Raw genomic sequence first — 20112 nt, forward strand, 5'->3', positions numbered from 1 at the left:
AAAAGAAACATCATTTTTTTCAGCTCTGTTCCCAGCCCGAAAGTCAAAACACAGCACTGCACCAGCTACCAAGAAAGAGAAAAATGACTGCTACTGCTAAACCCAGGACAACTGGTTCAGTGGTTTGGGAAACCAGCATAAAAGTACTGTGCATACTCCAAGAGAAAAGGTAGAAACTTCAACCTAGGGAACTTTGAGCCTTCATCCTCACGACCATCATCGACCACCATCAGATGACAGTACACACACTCAAGGGAGGAGTGGCAGAGTTCCAAGAAGGACCCCTCCTCTTGTCAGAAATCTTGTGTATCTACTAACATAAATTTGTGACAAGCTGGGCAAAGTGCATCTGTTAGGAGGAGCAACCCCCCACGTGCCCAGCGCTGAACAAATACCTACTTAATAGTTACACTGACTATTCAGTTTCTTTATGGTGTTTTTCTGAGCATCATGATGATCTTAAAGGTCTTTTCCATGCCCGTGGATTCTATGACTCGACTCTTCTGGCTTGCATAATGATTCCAACTTCCCTATTAACTCTTCTCCCTAGCCACGCCATCTTGTAATGTGTGGGGTTTGTTCATCAAAAGGTTTAAAGGGAAATATTGCTTGCTACACTCTAAGAAACTCTCTGTAACTGTCACTCTGTGGAAACACATTCCTTTTTCGTAACTATTGTACTTCGTGAGTTATAAAGGGAAGTCAGTTGTATTATTACACAAAACTGAGAAAGAAAAGAAAGGGGCGGGACAAAAAGACGCTGAGGCGCGGCCCCTTTAAGAGCGGCCGCGGACTTCCCCCGACGTTGCCGCTTTAAGGGGGGGTTAGACAGTTTGAAGTTGTATCTTGTTATATGTACCAAATAAGGGATGGGGGTTGTGATGAGGCTTCTAACGGGCGTTTCTCGAAATCTCTGGAAACTTCTCGAAACTTCTCGACTATGCGACACCACCACCACCCCCACCACCACCACCACCACCCCCTCCCCTCCCCCCCCCAGCAGCAAAGGGAAGCAATGGAAGAGTACGTCCGCATCCGAGCGAAAAGAAGCAGCGGGATTGGCTGAAGCCTTGAACCGAAAAATATAAAGGACAGCCTCCCACAGCCGCCATGTGCGCGTCTTGGGTGGAGGGGAGAGTACTTGAGGAATTCAGCGCTGTTTTTTTTTCATCTGCTATCGCCTGCTGAATTTAATAAATTTATAAATACACATTTTAAAATAAGATTGGCTCACTCGATAACAAATCTCATTTGCTCCACATTCTGTTGCTTGTGGTTTCACTAGCACAGAGTTAAAGAACAGTTCGATTGTTTTCTGTAACCACCGAGCTTTCTGCCTTAAGCAGAAAACGGCTGTAGCTCTTTAAACCCGCCCAGCAATCTGGCCCTGCTAGGCAGCAGCATTCCGTAATTGCTTGTATCCCGCCAGCTGCAGACCCAGGTGTAACAACTCCACGAACAGCCCCAGTCCGGGGCGGGTCTTTCGCCGCGGCCGTAGAGGCTGAGCGGGCAGAGGCGGCGCGGGCAGAGGCGGCTTAGTGCCGCTGCGGCAGAAGAGCTTTCGGAGGTTGGTTGCTGTGGAAATCGAGCTCACGGTAACGGGGCTCCTACGGGTGCTGGTAACGGTGCAACCAGCCAGGGCCCGTGCGCGGTTCTGGGCCCGCCCCTGCCCGAGGCTGCTGGGTACATGCGGGGTTCCGGAGGAGGACCGAGGTGTGCGGCCTGCGCGGCGCGGCGCGGCCGGGAGCCGTTAAGAGGCCGTCGCTGGTCTGTGTCCGCTTGTGCGCGTCCCCGAGCCGCGGCTACTGCGTGTGGTTCGGGCTTACCGGCCGCCACAATTGTTCCAGTGGTCTGTGTGTGGCTGGGGGAGCCCTGCGGCTTGCGGGGGCCGGCCCCTCCGCCCAAAGTACCCGAGGCTTGTTTCTTGGGAGTGAGTGCTGCCTTGGTTGTGTGCGCAAGTGAGGAGACCAGAACGTGTTTTTCACGTTCAGAGAAGCTTCATTTCTGTAGCAAAATCCTTAAGCCTCTCCAAAACTAGTCTTTATTATTAGGATAACAGCTGTGTTTGGAGATGTGTGGGACTGTGGTTTGCTTGGGAATAACAACGTCATGCTAATTACAGAAGTTTTGCTGTTGTGCCTGTATTTTCGGTGACAGCGTTCGTTATCTGTGTTATCTTCAAGCTTAATTCTGTCACCTAAATCCCTCATAGTGGGTATGTTTTCAAGCATTTTTGTTTTTTTTCTTTTTAACTTAGTTGATCCAATGACAGACTTTGAAAAGAACCTCCATCGGGACACGATTTCCCAGCTGCACAGTACTGCAGCTGTTGGAGATGCAGCCAAACTGAAAACGTTGCTCAGCGTTTATCCGTCACTCATCAATGCAGCTGCAGATAATGGCTGGACAGCCCTGATGTATGGTGCCAGGAATGGACACCTTGAGGTTGTGCGGATTCTTCTTGCAGAAGGGTAAGCTGTCCAGTAGATCCTGTTGAAGAGTTCTAACCTGAAGCCCTTTGCACCCACTTTTAACTTTGTTTCAGAAGAGTAAATCACCTGACAGGTAGCAGAACTCTCAGGGTTCAAATTCAGTATACTGTGTTTCTAACTGGATTCTGCTGTCACGACACATACGTATTTGTTAAGAAACTCGTTAAGACCATTTCTATTCCTTTGGCCTTCAAGCATATGTTGTCACTCCTCCCAGGGGCCAACAGAACAAAGATTGTATCCTGTTCCAGCCCCTGTACACAGAATAAATTTAGTATATTCAGTTGTTCCACTTAAACTTTTTCTTTAAACTTTATTTGCAATCCACCTGTATCTACATTACAGAATGTTTGCTGACATACTGACAGAATACTTAAGCAGGACCTTTACCAAAGTTGGTGATTGATGTGTTTCAGTTGCCTCATTTTTTTGGCCAGTTAACTTCCTCCTTGAGCTGTTACATTATTTTCATCAGTCAGTAGGACACCAAACGTGTTCACTGCCTCTTAGAAACATTCTGTTACTCTTGTGTATCTTCAGGTCAACTCTTGTAGTCCTGTTTTTAAAACTCAGCAAAGAATGCTTAGCATTCTCCTTGAGACCCCAAAGAAGATTCTTCTGAAGCCTAAATGAAATCAGAACCCAAATATTTCAAATGGAGAGCATTTCAAAATAAAGAGTGAAAGTCAGACGGTGTGCTTCCAGTGAGCTGTTCCTTTGTGCACCCAAAAAATGAGAACCAAGCAATTACAGCTAGTTTTCTGGTTGTGAGTAATCTCAAACAGAGTGTTCCACAGCCTCCAGTGGTCATCCCATCCGTTTCATTTTCAGTCTTACCCGAATGCTGTGCCCTTTGCTGGGGCCAGTCATGGAATATCAGGTGAACTGCTGTTTTGTGTTGTAATCACTATATTCCACCATGTAGAGGAGTATCTTGGTGCCAAATTTTGTGGATTAAAATCCTCTGGATGTTGAGGAGTCTCTTGAGATTTTGTGAGATTCACCAGTTTGGTAAACAGGGTAACAGTTTTTTAAGTTATGCTGACACTAAAAGCAGAGTGAATATCTGTGTGTAAAAGTCCTTTTCAGGGCTATTCTCTTAGGCAACTCAGTATTGCTCCTGAGGTGATACTCTGGGCTCATTGGTCTCAGGTAATGCTTAGTCATAATAATCACTGGGCAAATACTGTTGCTGGATACATAAACGTGAATGTCTGAGCAGGTAGTATTGCATAACATTCCAGAAACTAATACAGAAAAGCTAGTCAACTTTATTCATGTTTGAGAAAAGCTGAAGGAAATGTTTGTAGACTGTAGAAAAATTCTTAGTGATGTAAAAATTTCAGGCCAATGTTGTGGATGCTGAACAGCAGCCAGATCACAGTCTACATATGCATGAACAGATACAAGCTGTAATAAAAATTCAGAACAAAATTTAGTGGCTGACAGATAGGAAATCAAGTAAGAAATTAGACAAGGTTGTGCCTAGAGGAGATTTAATAATAAATGCGCAAAAGTAGTTGCTTTAGCACCAAAACCTTGTAAATTAAGCTTTGAATGCTTTTCTGAGATACACTCAAGCACCTTCAGAAACTACTGAGGTTAATATAAAATCACAAAACAGTTGTTCCTGTGGGACAGCTACATGTGCCTCAGTTTTAAAAACTGATGAGTCTGGTGCCACATCTGCTGTGAAAATTGTAGTTTACAGTGAAATTTCTACTTTTATTTACCCACTTGACTTAAAATTGACAAAAAAAAATTGCAGTAGACATCCAAGTCAACCCCAATCAGATATTTTTAATACAGAAATAGGTATTGTGAGGCAGTGTTACCTCATCTGTGTCACTTTGAAGACATTTTGGTAACAGATCCCTTCAGGGACCAGCATTGCAGTTGTAAGTGTGCTACTTCTCTCACTAAGAGGAGGCTGTATTTTTGATTCTTATTTAATGGTACATATTTTAATGTAAATGTTTTGAAGCTGTTTGCAGATGTTTCTTGGAAGTAATGCTAGTTAAACTGCTTCTTTATTTTGTTACTTGTGATTATTAAGAAGAGACCTTTAGCCTGGCTTTCAAAGTCCAAAGGTTGATATTTAAATGTCCAGAGAAGTGAAGCGAAGCTGGTGAAAGGTGTAGAGAGCAAGCTTTACAAGGAGGGTCTGAGGAAACTAAGGTTTTGTTTATTATGGGAAAAGGAGGCTGACAGGCGACCCCATCACTCTGTACAGCTACATGAAAGGAGGTTCTAGTGAGGTGGATGTTGGTCTCTTCTCCCGGGTAATAAATGGTAGGAAAGAGAGGAAACGGCCTCATATAGTTCCAGGGGAGAGCAGATTGGATATTAGGGAAAAATTTGTCACCAAAAGGGTTATTCAGCAGTGGAACAGGCTACCCAGGGCAAAGGTTATGTTACTATCCCTGGAGGTATTTCAAAGATGTGTAGGTAGCACATAGTGACAGGATTTAGTGGTGGACTTGGCAGTGTTAGGTTGGTCTCAATGATCTTAAAGGTCTTTTCCAACCTAGATGATTGTGTAAGTCTGTGATCTTGAGCTTTTTTTTTTTTTTTCTTCATGATACAATATGTGGGATGTTAATTAATTCATTGCTGTTGTAGTACTGTGTGAACCTTGGTAAATGATGATCTGGAGTGGATCAACACACTGGTGTCTTGCCTTAGCGAAAGAAAATAATGTATGATTAGTTTTCATTACCGTAATGCTAAGTTTTTAGCCCTGGGATAGACAAACTGTCTGGAAGTTCTTGCACCTTAATTAGTATCAGAGGTATATGATGTAATTAAGAATAATACAGCATCAGAACTCAACGTATTTGTCTTGTTAACCACTGTTCTTTTCTGTTTCACTAGGTGTGACAGGACCATTGTTAATAAATCAAGGCAGACAGCTCTAGACATTGCTAAATTTTGGGGGTACAAGCACATAGCTAATTTGTTGGCTGATGTGAAGGGTGGGCAGAGACCTACTTTTCTGTCAAATGAAGCAGAGGAATATGAAAATTATTTTAGCTTGACACTTCTGGACAGAAGGAGTGATAAAAGAACAGATACCAAGTGGCTAAACAAAAAACAAAGCCATCCAACTACAGTGTACATTCTTTTCTCAAATCTAAGTCCTTTGGTTACTTTGCGTGAGGGAACAGAGAGCTCTCAGCAGTCAAAAGTAAAGCTTTGCAGGCTATGCCACAAGGATGTGGAGCAGTACATGAACCAAACTGAAGACAGAACCTTGATTTTTCTGGGAGTTGAACTTCAGTTCCACGTGAACCTGCTGGCTCCTTGCAATGGAAGAGTTCTGCAAGAGGATGGAGAGGATGCGTTAGTTGCTTGGTTTGCTCTTAGCATAGATTCTGCTTCAGCTGAAGAATTTAAGCAGAAGCATGAGGACTGTTACTTTCTTCACCCACCAATGCCAACGCTACTGCAGCTGCCTGAAAGAGAAGCTGGTAAGATGCATAAAATGCAGCAGTGATCAAACATGTATTCAGAAAGATACACTTTTGGGTGCACTGAGATATAATGCAAGGACAAACCACTGCAAAGGAATTTGGTATTTTCAGTGGCTTTAGAAATACTGTCATTTTAAAAGCCTGCAGTGGTTCTGTGAGTAATTCTCTATGTAAGAACTTGTGCAGTTGCAAAAGGATAATGCACAGGGGTTAGCAATGCCTTTGTATGGCAATGGCAAGTATTGGACCATAAAATCTATTACGGTTTTATAAGCACTGCTATTTAAATATTGATACATGTGCAAAAATGTTCTAAGAAAAAAAATCTTGAGTTTCCATTAAACAAAACAAAACTGAGCCATTGAGAAGAGTGCATTGGACACTCGTCTGAGAAGGAAACAGCATGAGCAAGTATTGGAAAGCCAGGATCCCAAAGTGAGCGACTGTCATGATGTTAACAGCTGCTGTTGTAACAAATTTGCTTTTACAAGAGGATAAAGGGCAAGCTTGCATCTGGAGTTTACATGCAGCAGTATATTATTATGTCAATACCTGTAGTAGCCCTGAAATAGTCGTGTGAAAAAGGTGTGATACGTAATTCTGGCACTTTGCCCAGATAAAGTAGCTTTTGTGAAAAACACAGCTTATTGATCCAGATGAACTTCTTTCTGAATGCATGATTTGGTCTGTAGGTGGTCTGGTACTGTGTCCTATTGCACATGCTGTGCTACAAAGATCTGAGTAACATATTGCTCAAAAATTCAAGCCATAGTCTGTTTTGTTTTTTTTTTATGTTAGACTTTAATACTTACTTTTTCTGTACATTAAAAGCTTATATGAATTGGTCATTGATTTTGTGTCTTTTCAATATATTGTTTTGAAGGAGTAGTAGCCCAAGCTAGATCTGTTCTAGCATGGCACAGCCGCTACCGATTCTGCCCAACATGTGGGAGTGTAACCAAGATTGAAGAAGCGGGTTATAAGAAAACTTGTTTAAAAGAAGATTGTCCCAGTCTCCAAGGTGTTCACAACACATCATATCCAAGAGTTGGTGAGAATATTGCAGGATTTATGGAAGTGGCTTGTTTTCCTTTTAGTTACTTCAGCTGCTTGCTTCTGTTTCGGGTCTTAACACGTCTTCCCCCCAGAGGATGTGTGCCTCAGCTCTATTCAGGATTAAGTTGTTCAGGCTTTCCTTTCTTGCAGTAGTCTGTGACAAAGCGTTCTTGGGACAATACCAGTCTTTATTGCAATGGAGTAATACTAATTAGAATTTCCAACACATAAATGAAATATTAACAAAGGGTCATGTTATCATTCCCCCCCCGCATACTGTTTTATCACCTGCTGCAAGCTGTTTGAGCTTGAAATAGTTCTATATCAAATTTGTCCCTGTATCAAATTTCTGATACAGTGCTCATTTTCCTGTAATGCCACTTTGACAGTATTAGATATCTTCACTGGCTTTCAATATTCTGTTTCAGTCACAAACTGCCAGGGCTATTACTCCTCAGAATGTAAGCTTATGTAGGCAGTCTTTTGTTCATCTGTTGCAAAGGGAGTGTACTATGTTATTGATGGGGAAACAGGGAAGCTAAAAAAACCTTATCACTTCTTCCTGGATCTTTTGGTGATTGAATCACCTTTCTTTCCCCTGCTCTTTCCTTTCTTTTGGAGTTGTAGTTCTAGATGTATGTGTGTTACATTTCTGGATTTCATGTTTTCTTACATGCTGTAGATACATCTTTGTAGTAGTAAAAGCAGTTCTGTCGTACTCTTCTGTCTTACGGACTGTAGTGAAACTTGCTAAAATATTAGTGCCTGTTTCTTTACAGTCTATAGCACAACAAACTTGGAGAGGAGTAGGTTTGTATAGGAAAGACTGATGAACCAGCATTTTCTACTGATAACTCTCTTAAGTTTACAGATAGCAATACTGCATGATATACGCTGTGCTGTGTGTCACATATGTTTGAGCAGGACAGAAGTCTTTCAAATTACTGTTAATAGTGGTTGCTGAATCAAGCCTTTTCATACAGAAAATGTTGGTGTTCTGAAAACAAAAAAACATGTAAAGCAATAGCTGAATTAAAAATACGTAAAGGCAAAGGGAGACAGAAAAAAACTAAACCCCAAAACATTGAGAAACAAGAGCTAGATAACAATAAAAAAGGGGAAAAGATGGTAGAGGAACAGTGTGCAGAAAGGAATGACAAAAATAATTATGCCAATAGAAGAAAGTATGAACCAATACTAAAAAAGAAAATGACCAGAAGTGAGAAAGTGTGTAAAAGTGCAACATCAGCTGAGAGATTGATAGCAAATGGTCAATGAATCAAAAGCAGAAAGTTTATTCAGTGTTTACATTATAACTGGAGTAACTGGTGGTTCTTTGGTATTTCAGTCAAAAGTACATCATGCCAGTGTGCATACAGAAGGTGAAAGTAAACTGGTTTTGCTGCAGAAATTACTGCTATCTGGTGAATGCGTAGGTAGGTTAATATTGCTGGTACTCATAACAGATTGTGTGCTTTGGTTGCAGGTAATTAATGTCCTGCATTTTAAGCCTTGGCTAGTAAACTGCTTGTACTAAGCATAGGGGTTGCAAGACATATCTTGCAGGAGAAAAAAAAAAAACTCCAACTGAAATAAAGTGGTATCTTACTCTGTGCTCCCATAGAGTTCTAATCTCAGTCACTTAAAGGTATCTTGTATTTGCATGCATTGGTTTTGAATAGGCTGAAATTTATTTCTGCTTTTAATTCCTTCAAATGTTAAAGTACATTCATTTTGTGTGCCTTACAGATCCTGTTGTAATAATGCAAGTCATCCATCCAAATGGCAATCGCTGCCTTTTAGGTAGGCAGAAGAGGTTTCCCCCAGGAATGTTTACCTGTCTTGCTGGATTTGTAGAACCTGGTGAGTAATTTTATTTTCCCTTACCAAATAACGTTTTCTCGGATACCAGTATTGTCCATGGAAAATAATAGAATCATAGGATCATAGAATGGTTAGGGTTGGAAAGGACCTTAAGATCATCAAGTTCCAACCCCCTTGCCATGGGCAGGGACACCTTGCTCCAAACCATATCACCCAAGGCCTTGTCCAACCTGGACTTGAACACTGCCAGGGATGGAGCATTCACAACCTCCCTGGGCAACCCATTCCAGTGCCTCACCACCCTAACAGGAAAGAATTTCCTCCTTATATCCAATCTAAAATTCCCCTGTTTAAAGTTCTAACCCATTACCCCTTATCCTATCACTACAGTCCCTAATTAAGAGTCCATCCCCAGCATCCCTATATGCCCCCTTCAGATACTGGAAGGCTGCTATGAGGTCTCCATGCAGCCTTCTCTTCTCCAGGCTGAACAGCCCCAACTTTCTCAGCGTATCTTCATACGGGAGGTGCTTCAGTCCCCTGGTCATTCTCGTGGCCCTCCTCTGGACTTGTTCCAACAGATCCATGTCCTTTTTATGTTGAGGACACCAGAGCTGCAGACAATACTCCAAGTGAGGTCTCACGAGAGCAGAATAAAGGGACAGGATCGCTTCCTTTGACCTGCTGGTCACACTCGTTTTGATACAGCCCAGGATACGGTTGCCTTTCCGGGCTGCAAGCGCACACTGCTGGCTCATGTTCATTTTCTCATCGACCAGCACCCGCAAGTCCTTCTCTGCAGGGCTGCTCTGAATCTCTTCTCTGCCCAGCCTGTAGCTGTGTCTGGGATTGCCCCGACCCAGGTGTAGGACCTCACACTTGGCATGGTTAATAAGTATGTTTGGTGTTACATCAAATAAATATTTTTGCTACCTGTTATGTAGCCTGTCCTGTACTTTCCAGCAGCTGATTTACAAAAAACAGAAAAGCAATTTAAGTAAATATAGTTTTAAGATAGCTTTCTCATCACATTTTTAAGTAAAAAAACCATTTTAAAACATATACAAGATCTCTTTTTTTTGATTATTATATTTAGCAAGGGATTTTAGCTTAGGAAATAGTTAAAAAGTTAACATAAAGTTAAGCATATGCTTACACATTAAGAGCCTGATTGATTACATGGGAGAAAAATAGAAATTATATCACTTCAAAAGAAAAATAAAGAGGTATTTTGCTAGCTGTGTTAGGCAGTAATAGTTGGAATTAGTTGCAATTATTAGAAGCTGCAAAACAACTTGTAAAACATTTTATATTGGGAATACATCTTAATCACTAGTAAAACTAGTGTATGACTATATTCAGTAACTGTATGCAGGTGAAATACAATGATAACATGAATAAGTTTATTCAAGTATCATTTGAAAAGTCAAGATACTTATTTCTTCACTGTTTGCTTTCTTCTGTTGGCCTTATTTCTGATACTGAATTCAAGCATATAAACTGAAATTCAAGATCGCAGCAGCAGCTTCTAATCAGCTGAACATAGCTGAACTAAAACCTCGTTCTGTGATGCATGGGCTGTCTGCCTTAATGAATCTGTAATCAGTGGTTACAGTACAGTACAGGTATGCATATGTCTATTACTGTCAATACTCCACATACACATTTAGCAGTTTTCTATGAATATGGAAGTAAAGCTTTCCATTGTAGTTGAAGTTTGGAGAATTGTGCGTATTTATTAAGACAACGAAGAATGAGTCAAGCAAAGTGAATAATAAAAAGCAGAAATGTGTGCAAGTCTTCTTGAGCCTCTATTTTCTTACTATTGTAATTTAAAATACTGATTTTCAAGTTTTATAAAACATGCTCTTGCAATCACGTGGAAAATCTAAAAATTAACACAGTGCTATTCATAAATGAACAGATCAGCATTTTAAAAGTAGTTAAAGGAACAATGTATTTCCTACCCAATTTTTGACATTTTAGGTATGGTAATAATAGTTTACACATACGATAAATTGTCAGTTCAGGAAATAAATATTATGCTGGAGGAATTATCATACTTTGTTTTCAATGTTCCATTGTGCTTTGGTGGCTTATTTTATTTTACCAGACTTCTGTATCTTTTGCTCAAGGTCTGTGCTCTGATTTGTGAACTAGAGCTCTATAGATAGTTGTCTTGGGCAGTTTCAAATCTTGTGAGTCAGTTCAAAGCACAGAATGTAATCCTTGCTTGGAGTGTTTTCATCAGCTGCTTGTTCTTTGCTCTTTTTGATTAGGTGAAACAATAGAAGATGCTGTCCGAAGAGAAGTAGAAGAGGAGGCTGGAGTCAAAATTGGCCATGTTCAGTATGTCTCTTGTCAGCCATGGCCAATGCCCTCCTCCTTAATGATTGGCTGCTTAGCTGTTGCAGTGTCTACAGAAATTAAAGTTGACAAGAATGAAATAGAGGATGCCCGCTGGTTCACTAGAGAACAGGTAAAGTTCAATTTAATTTCCTTCTTGTATCGATTACTCTGTGACTGTATAGGTTCTGGCATACAATAGATACTTGGGTATTTTTCAGCAAGTTGAATAAGCATGTATACTCTCCATTTTATCAGTCTGCAATTGCATTATATTGTAATTGTAGATCACACACAACAAAGAGAAAGGCAGATATTCACGGGAATTTCTAAGTCACTTTTCATTTTGGCAGAAGTAGTGTTTAATGGCATTCATCATCTTGAGTTTCTCCAAACAAGCATGCCATGAGATCTGCTGTGAGAAGGGAGGTTTAGGTAAAAAGTCTGGGAATTCATTAGTTTGAATATCTTTTTCCTTTCAATACGTTTATACGCTGGAGTTGAACTCTGAGGTATTCTTAGTTTGAACACTCTTTGTATAAAAACAGAGTTTACTCTGCATTAATAGGAAATTCTACATTTAGCTGTTTTGAGTACTTAAAATATAGTCAAAGAGAGGAAAGTCTTTCACAGAAAGAGAGACTTTAATTCATGAATGGAAAAAGGAAAGATTGCTTAGACAGTCTTCATAGGTTTTTCCACAGGCTACTTAGGAGCTAAACGTTTAACACTGTACTGTCTAGCAGTTGCACGTGTTTTAGCTCTGTAAGACAGCCTGAAAACAAAGTTAGTTATCTCAGTGTATTCCTGACACCACTGAGAGCATTATTTTAAATTAATACCAGTTCTGAATACAGTTGCCTACAGGTTGGTCTAGAAGTGGAAATAAATGTACTTCAGAAATGTACTAAACTGAAACTGCTGAAAGTGGACTTGTGTGTTTCTTTGTGACTGCTTCAGAAAATGAACAAAACACATTTCTTTCTGCAGTGAATGTGGGGGAATAAAAAAAAAAAAGAGTAATTTATGGAAGAGTGTAGAGCACCATCTCGTAGTCCTTACTGTAAAAAGGCCTCACACAAACCTTAAATATTTTACTAACAGTCAGTCTCTGGAATTGTATTAGAAAGAAGGTGTCCTTTGGGGCCCTTTTGAGCTCAATGTCGGCATTCACACATAATCCTCTGTGTGTTTTTTCTCTGCTATAGTAACGATAGACAGAGTATTCCTGCATTCATAAAATGTTAGATTCAATGTACTTTATAATACTGCCTTCTAAAGAAAAAAATCTGTCTTTATTGCAGGTCATAGAAGTTCTTATCAAAGGAAACCAGCGGTCATTCTTTGTACCACCGAGTCAAGCTATTGCGCACCAGTTGATAAAACATTGGATTGGAATGAATGCTAATCTTTAATTCTAATAAGTGATTTATTGCTGTTATGCTCTGAATGTTTGATTTGGCATTTTCTGTCCTCCACTGGAATGAGTCACAGCATTACAAAAAGGCCTGACCTTGCCTCCTGTTTGAACACTGTTTATGTCCTCTTAATTGTTTCATTCTCATTTTTTCCTATTCTTTCTTTAAATTCTGCCTGGCACAAAAATCAACACTGAGTGCTGAAAGTCATATCAACTATGGTTATTTTTAAGCTAATGGCATACTTAAATGGTGAATATATAGTACTTTTTATCTTTTATGTCAGTAACCCTTCAAGAGTATTTATTTACTACCCCTGTTTGATATAATCTGTGCTTACCCAATTGTACATCAGCCTGAATTTAAAGGTGTAACACAGTATTCTGTTTATGAAAAAGGTACTGGAGAACCATTTTCGAAAGCCTAAATATTAGGTATTTTATAAGAGAATAATGTGCTTACTGACCCTAAGCACTGAATTATTTAATTCTCTAATAATTAGAAATGTAAGAGTAGTGGAGGAGAAAAGTAGATTAATTAAACAATTCATAATATTTCAAAATATGTACAGAGTTCTTTCATGGAAATGAAGACACTTAAGATTGTTACCACTGTTAGGAATTTTACAGGTGAAAGAAATACATTAACCCCAGCTCTAAGACTGGGAAAGCAACACAGGAATTAAAATGTTTACTTATTTATATTTAATGCAACAGATCAGATTTGTGCCTTAATTTGTTGTGTTATTGAATGTTAATATTCTTTCAAAACGGAAGGTTATGAAAGTATATTTATTATTAATGTTATGTGATCGTTCACTAGTCTGATTATGCATTCATTGCAGTGATAAAATGCAAGTGAATGAAAGGAAATACAATTATAGTTGTAAATATGATAATTGGTTTATTCAGAGTAATTTGAATATTTTTTAATCAGTGAATGATGTCAGATTTGTTTCAGAATGCTCTGCAAACTGGAATCAGTAAAAAAATCTAAAAATCCTAATGGTTCTTTTTTTTCCATACAGTGTCATACTATACTCAGCAGCTTTGCTTTTTTTTTTTTTTTTTTTTTAAGGCAATGCATATCAGACTTTAAAACAAGAAGCATTTCTGACAGATTTGGAACAGTTGACAAATCATTACATTGTTTGATCCTCTCTCTATGTTTCATCTGTACCTACAGGTGAAGAAAATCAGGTTGTCTTTTGAGCCATCTGGAAATGAGAAGGAAGCAATACACTGCTTCCCTTAAAAATTGCTTTTAAGGGGAAGCATGACAAGCTTCCAGTGGGACTGCATGTTATCAGTGGAATTAATCTTTTAAAAACCTGTGGGACTGAAGGAAGCCTTATTGCAGTTGTTTATACAAGTAAAGGATAATGCATGTAAACAGTGATGCAAGCTAAGAAATGGAAGGAATTTTTATCTAGTACTGTAAAAATTATGTACAGTAAGAAAGATGAACAAGGAAGGGATAAGATGGAAGAGGGAAGATAAAGAGCAAGCATAGGTAACATGAAGTATTTATGACGTTGGGGTACTGAAAAATACATGTAGAAGACCTAATATTATTTTTTCACATAGGAAATTATAGTGGGTTCCTGTAACTCTGAAGCTCAGTATCTATAACCATACTGATATCCATACTGATACTAAGAATCAGACTATTTTTTAATTGAGAATCTGTATAAACAATGCATTTCTGCAATTACAGTGCTAATAATTTGAAAATATTTGTTTTACTTCATGAAAAAGTAGAAATAGGATAGTTTGAAAAAGAAAATACTTCCATAATCTCTGAGTTTGAAAGTAGTATTTTACTGATCTTTCAGCTCTAATAACATCTGGTGTTGCAACAGTTTTTAATGTATATACATTTTTAAAACCTACATGAATAGTCCTTTTCAAGCTTTCTTTACCTTTTTCCTTCCGAATAGATGAACCATTCAGAGTACATGACAAATACCGGTTGTTTAAAAGAAGTAATTTTATAATTTTAATTTCTTATTTAAAGTGAAACTTTTCCTGGCTTCTTATTGCTTAATTTGGCCTGTTTGTAGGTTATCGTTTGAAAATACCTATGCATAGAAGTTTTCTGGAGGATAATTATTGTTTGCAGATTACATATGAAAACCTACTTGAAGAGGTAAATGCTGTAGTTATTTAGCAACTAGAACAATTTAGAAAAGAACCAAATTAAATTTAGCAACAGTTAAACAGAGTGTAGCAGTCCTAACTGGAATATGGTTACAGCAGCAGCTCCGTAAGGTTTTCAGTTATTTACTTTCTCCAAAAGCTGCAGATCTGCAGTATTCCTTAAACTCTAAAAAGTACCGAGGGTTTGTTCACACTGTCTAATAATGGTCTCACTGTCTTCTCTCTCGCTTCTATACTGGTGCCAGAACAAAAAGAATACTCATTACCTATAGATGCACAAAGCAGAAAATTCTGGGGATGCCTTTTCTCCTAATTTGCCTGTACACTACAGAGAGTTAACTTCAGTATATGATTTGTAAATATGTATTTTACCTGGTTTTGGAATTATAATAATTTACAAATAGTAAAAATAGTAATAATTTAAAAAAGTTGAGGTGTTTAAACAAAAACCAAAATAGATAGCACTGACCAACTGAAAGCTCATCTGATAATAAGAGCTTACATATTATGTAAGTACATACAGAATCATAGATTGGTTTGGGTTGGAAAGGACCTTAAGATCATCTAGTTCCAACCCCCTGCCATGGGCAGGGACACCTCACACTAGACAATGTGGCCCAAGGCTCTGTTGAACCGCGCCTTGAACACTGCCAGGGATGGAGCATTCACAACTTCTTTCAGCAGCCCACTCCAGTGCCTCACCACCCTAACAGGAAAGAACTTGCTCCTTATAGCCAATCTAAACTTCCTGTTTTAAGTTTTAACCCATTACCCCTTGTCTATCACTGCAGTCCCTAATGAAGAGCCCTTCCCCAGCATCCCTGTAGGTCCCCTTTCAGATACTGGAAGGCTGCTATGAGGTCTCCACGCAGCCTTCTCCAGGCTGAACAGCCCCAACTTTCTCAGCCTGTCCTTAATATGCGAGGTGCTCCAGCCCTCTGATCATCCTTGTGGCCTACTCTTGACTTGTTCCAGCACCTCCACGTCCTTCTTATGTGTTTTTAATATACCCTGTAAACACAATGGAGTTGTGATAGATTTATAAACTGCATTTTCCCTGTAAGCATACTACTTTCATCTTCTTTATCATATTGGATATGTGTAAAGATTTGAAAAATAACATCATTCCAGTGTTGATGCTATAATTAAAATTACATTCTGTGGTTTGTGTAGGAATATTGCCAAGTTGGTAAACGATTACATGAATTCTATAGCATGTGAAGGAAAAAGGGGTGGATGTCAGCAGGCTAATTAAAGGTAGACCAGTCATGATGCTTCATGGAATTAAATATACTAATCTGATTCTGAGCTTAGGAGACAGAAATAGAAAAAGAAGTGGAGCAAGGCTGTGAGCAACATTGCTTCCTCTTTTATCTTTACTTTTAGTTAGGTAATCTGGTTAAGACTTTTCAGACAAAGCTGACATTTTATAAAGCCCCAGTAAGTTGAGTTATTTTTCTTTGCTTTAAGTGTTAAAAATTAAATAACCATTAGTCCTTTATTGCTTCAGCGATTGGAATGGTATGTATTTACAGCATATTGCTGACGGGGGTGGATAGTACAGAAGTGGGTAAATCCAAAGGAAAAAAACATTTGAACTTGTTATCCTATTAAGCCTTACCAAGACAGTGAGCCCATCCTTTGTGGGCTTAGAAAAGCAAAGTATTCACAGAGAGGCCATAAGAGCATGCACGTATCTGAGGAAAATACTTGCTTATAGTAACAGTAAGTATAAACTTTTTTTATTTAATGATATGCTGCCAGGTAGCATTTTATACTTACTGAACGATGGAACTCAGCTTTTACAAAAGACAGGATTTCTGCTGGTTTCTTACAGAGATACAGTTTAAAGAATTTCAGTTACAGTTCAGTATGTAGTTTGGTTTTCTGTATAGAGAAAAACGATAGTTTCGTAAGTAGAAGGGATTTGTAAGATGGATTTTTGATTCCTAAGACTGTGTGTCTTCTCATTTTAGCGTACAGGAATTTAAAGTGTAGTAGAATAAAATTTTAGAAGTCAAAGCCTACGTGAATGAAATTCAGTTTATTTGTATTGTCCATCTGCATCTGATAAAAATGCTTATAAACTCAGTCTGCAGTACTTAAATAAACATTGGTAGTAGGTTTTTTTTCCCTACCTTTTCATCATCCTGCACGATAAACTGCCTTTGATACAGTTCTTTGTTAACAGTTCTTCTTTAAGGAGAGACACGTTCTAACAATGGAGCCCTCCCAGGTCAGTGAAGACATAGACATCTTTCAACATACCTCCTAAAACTAAAAAAGAGCCTGTGATATAATAAACATACATTTTTTTGTCATTCCAAACCCAAATTACTCCTAATTTCCGCAGTATACATTGTGTGTTTTCTGCATGGAAACTGCATATTCAGAAAATATGGTATGAAAGGTTCTGCATTCAGATGCCAGAAATCAATTCAGAGAAGCTAGGATAGGCCTTTTACAGCATTCTGTGAGAAATTAAGATTTTTGTCACTTAATTGTGATTTGTAGTCATAGACATTAAAACTACCTAATTTTCAAACAAAATTGTTAACAGTATAGTTATTGAGAGAGCTGAATTTCAAGTGAGCTGAATTTAGTGAGCTGAATTTCAAGTATAATCAAAAGATTTTTGCATTTACATTATTATGATAGAGGAATAATTCTGAAGCTCAAAAAAGTTGAATAATTCAGTAAAAAAAAAGAATTGTACTTTATTGACAGTAACATAACATCTTTGACTACAGAACTATACTTCATTATTGGAATTGTTATACTGAGCTTTCTACTAATTTCATGACCAATTGCCACATCACATCTGAAAGACATTTTTGGTATTGACAAATCCTGATTATCATGCAAAAACAGAAACAAAAGTGACTAAAATGTGCGATAGCACACTAAATGCCAGAACAACGAACTCATGAAGAAAAGGGCTAATCCAGCTATCATTCAAGTTAGCAGTTGTCGTTTGGCCTCAGAAGAGGAGTTGCAGAGGTCCAACAGTGCAAACAAAAGTGACAATTCATGGGATTGTTTTTTTTAATATATTTTCAGTAATTCTGCTGAAGACAAAATTATATTATCCAGTATTAACAGAACTATAACACCCAATAACGTATGTTCTCTATACCAGTTTCTAAAACTACGGTTTTACATACATAATAATAAATGCATGAACCTTCATTGCATTAAACTATTAGCACTGGAAAAAATCTGAGCAGTATGTTGAAATATTCATTATACACTACTTGTGTTAAAATCATCACATGATCTGCATGAACCATTTACAGCACACAGAGGCTACCTAATGGTTTTCCATTTTGTTGCAGTGAAAAACAGTGTATATTTTTCAGCGAGGGTAGAAATGAAGAATGTTGATGCAGAAATGAAATACCTCCAAAACATGAAATAGATGCTTATTCTTGTTGATACATTCTTTCATCTTGTTGTGCCAAAACCTCAAGATAATTAAACAGACATCAAGGTTAGCTTAGTAAGTAGGCAGAAGTTTTGTAATAAAATCAGGTTTAGATATGGTTTTGCAGAATTTTAAGAACTGAACGCTGAACCTGACTTGATTTCTCCTGAAAAAGGCAGAAATGCTTGTTCATATACAGCCCATGATAGCTGAACTATTTTTTATTATGAATTTCTTGTCACTTGCATTTTCAGTTGTCAGTTCAAGTAATTTTTAAAGCTTTTGTTACTTTATTAGCCTTTCTCACAGATGAAGAGCATCCTTCCTGCAGGGAGGTATCTTTAACATAATGGTGAGAATAGTTTACCCAATATTCATTTTAAAAAGATTGGTGAAAGCCTATATAACACTTTGGTGTCACTGGTTGTTTATAGAAGAGTCCAAAATAATGCAAAAGATCATTACATGGGGTTTGGAATTCCTGAATATGCTTATCTATGTCATAAGTGATGTTCTTTATTGCTTAGACAGTAACCTTCCTTGAGAATCAAAAATATTATTCACTGGTGTTTGCTGTCTTTTCATGATCTGAAAAAGCAAGATCCTGATTCAGTGTGTTCATTAAATGTCCTCCAGCACTTTTCATGGGAAAAAGATGTTGATCACTGAGTCCTAACACAATACCTGTTGTAGATTCATTTCACTTATCTATTCCTTTCTAAGTGTTTCATTTGAATATGCTCTTCTTACAATGAATTGGATATTGCCAGATAATTACTGAATTCTGTTCTAATGGAAGCTGATTCATTGCAGCCATATAAATCATGTTTTAATTACTTTTGTAAAATGCTTTAGAGTACTGTTACAGCCCCTGTAAATGGTTGCCTTGTTTGTTTGTTCTGCACATTTTGCAAAAATATTTTTGAAGATCAGTCTTTTCTGGAAAATATATAGAAGAAACTATAAACAAATGAAAATAAGATACCTACCAGCTGAGGCAGCAAGTAAGAAATACTATAAAGACAGGCATTTTTGATAATGCATCACTTTTTTTGCATGTGTTTGGCATAAAATACATTCTTTGGCAACAGTACTGCAGAAATGGGTGTTCAGAAATTATTCAAATAAGGTAATGGTGGGAGCTTTATAAAGAGATTTGGAGTATTTTTCTAGAAAAAAGGCAAAAAATAGGAGGCGCTTGGGTAAAATGTACTTGAATGAGGTAAATAAGAGGTAAATCAATGATGAACGCTTTTTGCCTAGTTCGTATGGAACCAACAGGCTCTCATGCACAAATCATTCTAATGATGTTTCTATTAACTTGAGAAATAAAGCAAAAATTAATTATTATATAGTATTGTAGAATATGGGTGAAATAGAATATTGAGAAAAAACAAGAAGAGATACAATGGAAGTCAATGAGAACAAATTTTGGTGTAAAGGTATCTAGGGCAATGTGGACAAAAGTAGGATTTTGTACCTGCAGACAGGAAATGAATAAGAAGGGTTTGGCATATGACATCATTCTTCTTTTGTCCAAGCCCAAAGAGTGTTGATGAATGATGTCACATCTAGTTGGCGACCAGTCACTAGTAGTGTTCCCCAGGGCCTAGTAGCTGGGCAAGTCTTGTTTAATATCTTTATTGGTGATCTGGATGAGAAGATCAAGTGCACCTTCAGTAAATTTGCAGATAACACCAGGTTCGGTGGGAGTGTTGGAGGGTGGGAAGGCTCTACAGAGGGATCTGGACTGGCTGGATCACTAGGATAAGAAGAAACAGCCTCAAGCTGTGCCAGGCAAGGTTTAAATTGGATAGTAGAGAAAATTTCTTCACCAAGAGGGTGGTCAGACATTGGAACAGGCTGCCCAGAGCAGTGGTGGAATCACCATCCCTGGAAGTGTTCAAAACTCATGTAGAC

The 20112-nt window shown here is 38.2% G+C and overlaps 1 protein-coding gene across 1 annotated transcript; it reads left to right on the forward strand.

The window, feature by feature from the left end:
* Window positions 1–1570: 1570 nt before the first annotated feature.
* NUDT12 (nudix hydrolase 12) lies at window positions 1571–12726 on the forward strand. Its single transcript, XM_061349355.1, has 7 exons — window positions 1571–1595; window positions 2258–2471; window positions 5367–5962; window positions 6849–7016; window positions 8771–8884; window positions 11125–11324; window positions 12496–12726. Exons 2-7 carry the CDS (start codon window positions 2266–2268, stop codon window positions 12604–12606), a joined length of 1395 nt encoding a protein of 464 aa, XP_061205339.1. The 5' UTR covers window positions 1571–1595; window positions 2258–2265; the 3' UTR covers window positions 12607–12726.
* Window positions 12727–20112: the final 7386 nt, after the last annotated feature.

The sequence above is a fragment of the Neopsephotus bourkii genome, unplaced genomic scaffold, assembly GCF_033783945.1.
Source record: "Neopsephotus bourkii isolate Nb327-2 ecotype Australia unplaced genomic scaffold, CSIRO-AGI_Nbou_v1 NB_410, whole genome shotgun sequence".
Classification (NCBI taxonomy): Eukaryota; Metazoa; Chordata; class Aves; order Psittaciformes; family Psittacidae; genus Neopsephotus; species Neopsephotus bourkii.

Excerpts from the sequence above, each read along its gene's own strand:
- NUDT12 (XM_061349355.1), top strand. The coding sequence starts at position 2,266 with ATGACAGACTTTGAAAAGAACCTCCATCGGGACACGATTTCCCAGCTG. Across the intron at positions 7,017-8,770 it reads CACATCATATCCAAGAGTTG|ATCCTGTTGTAATAATGCAA; the intron begins GTGAGAATATTG and ends TGTGCCTTACAG. Across the intron at positions 11,325-12,495 it reads GCTGGTTCACTAGAGAACAG|GTCATAGAAGTTCTTATCAA; the intron begins GTAAAGTTCAAT and ends TCTTTATTGCAG.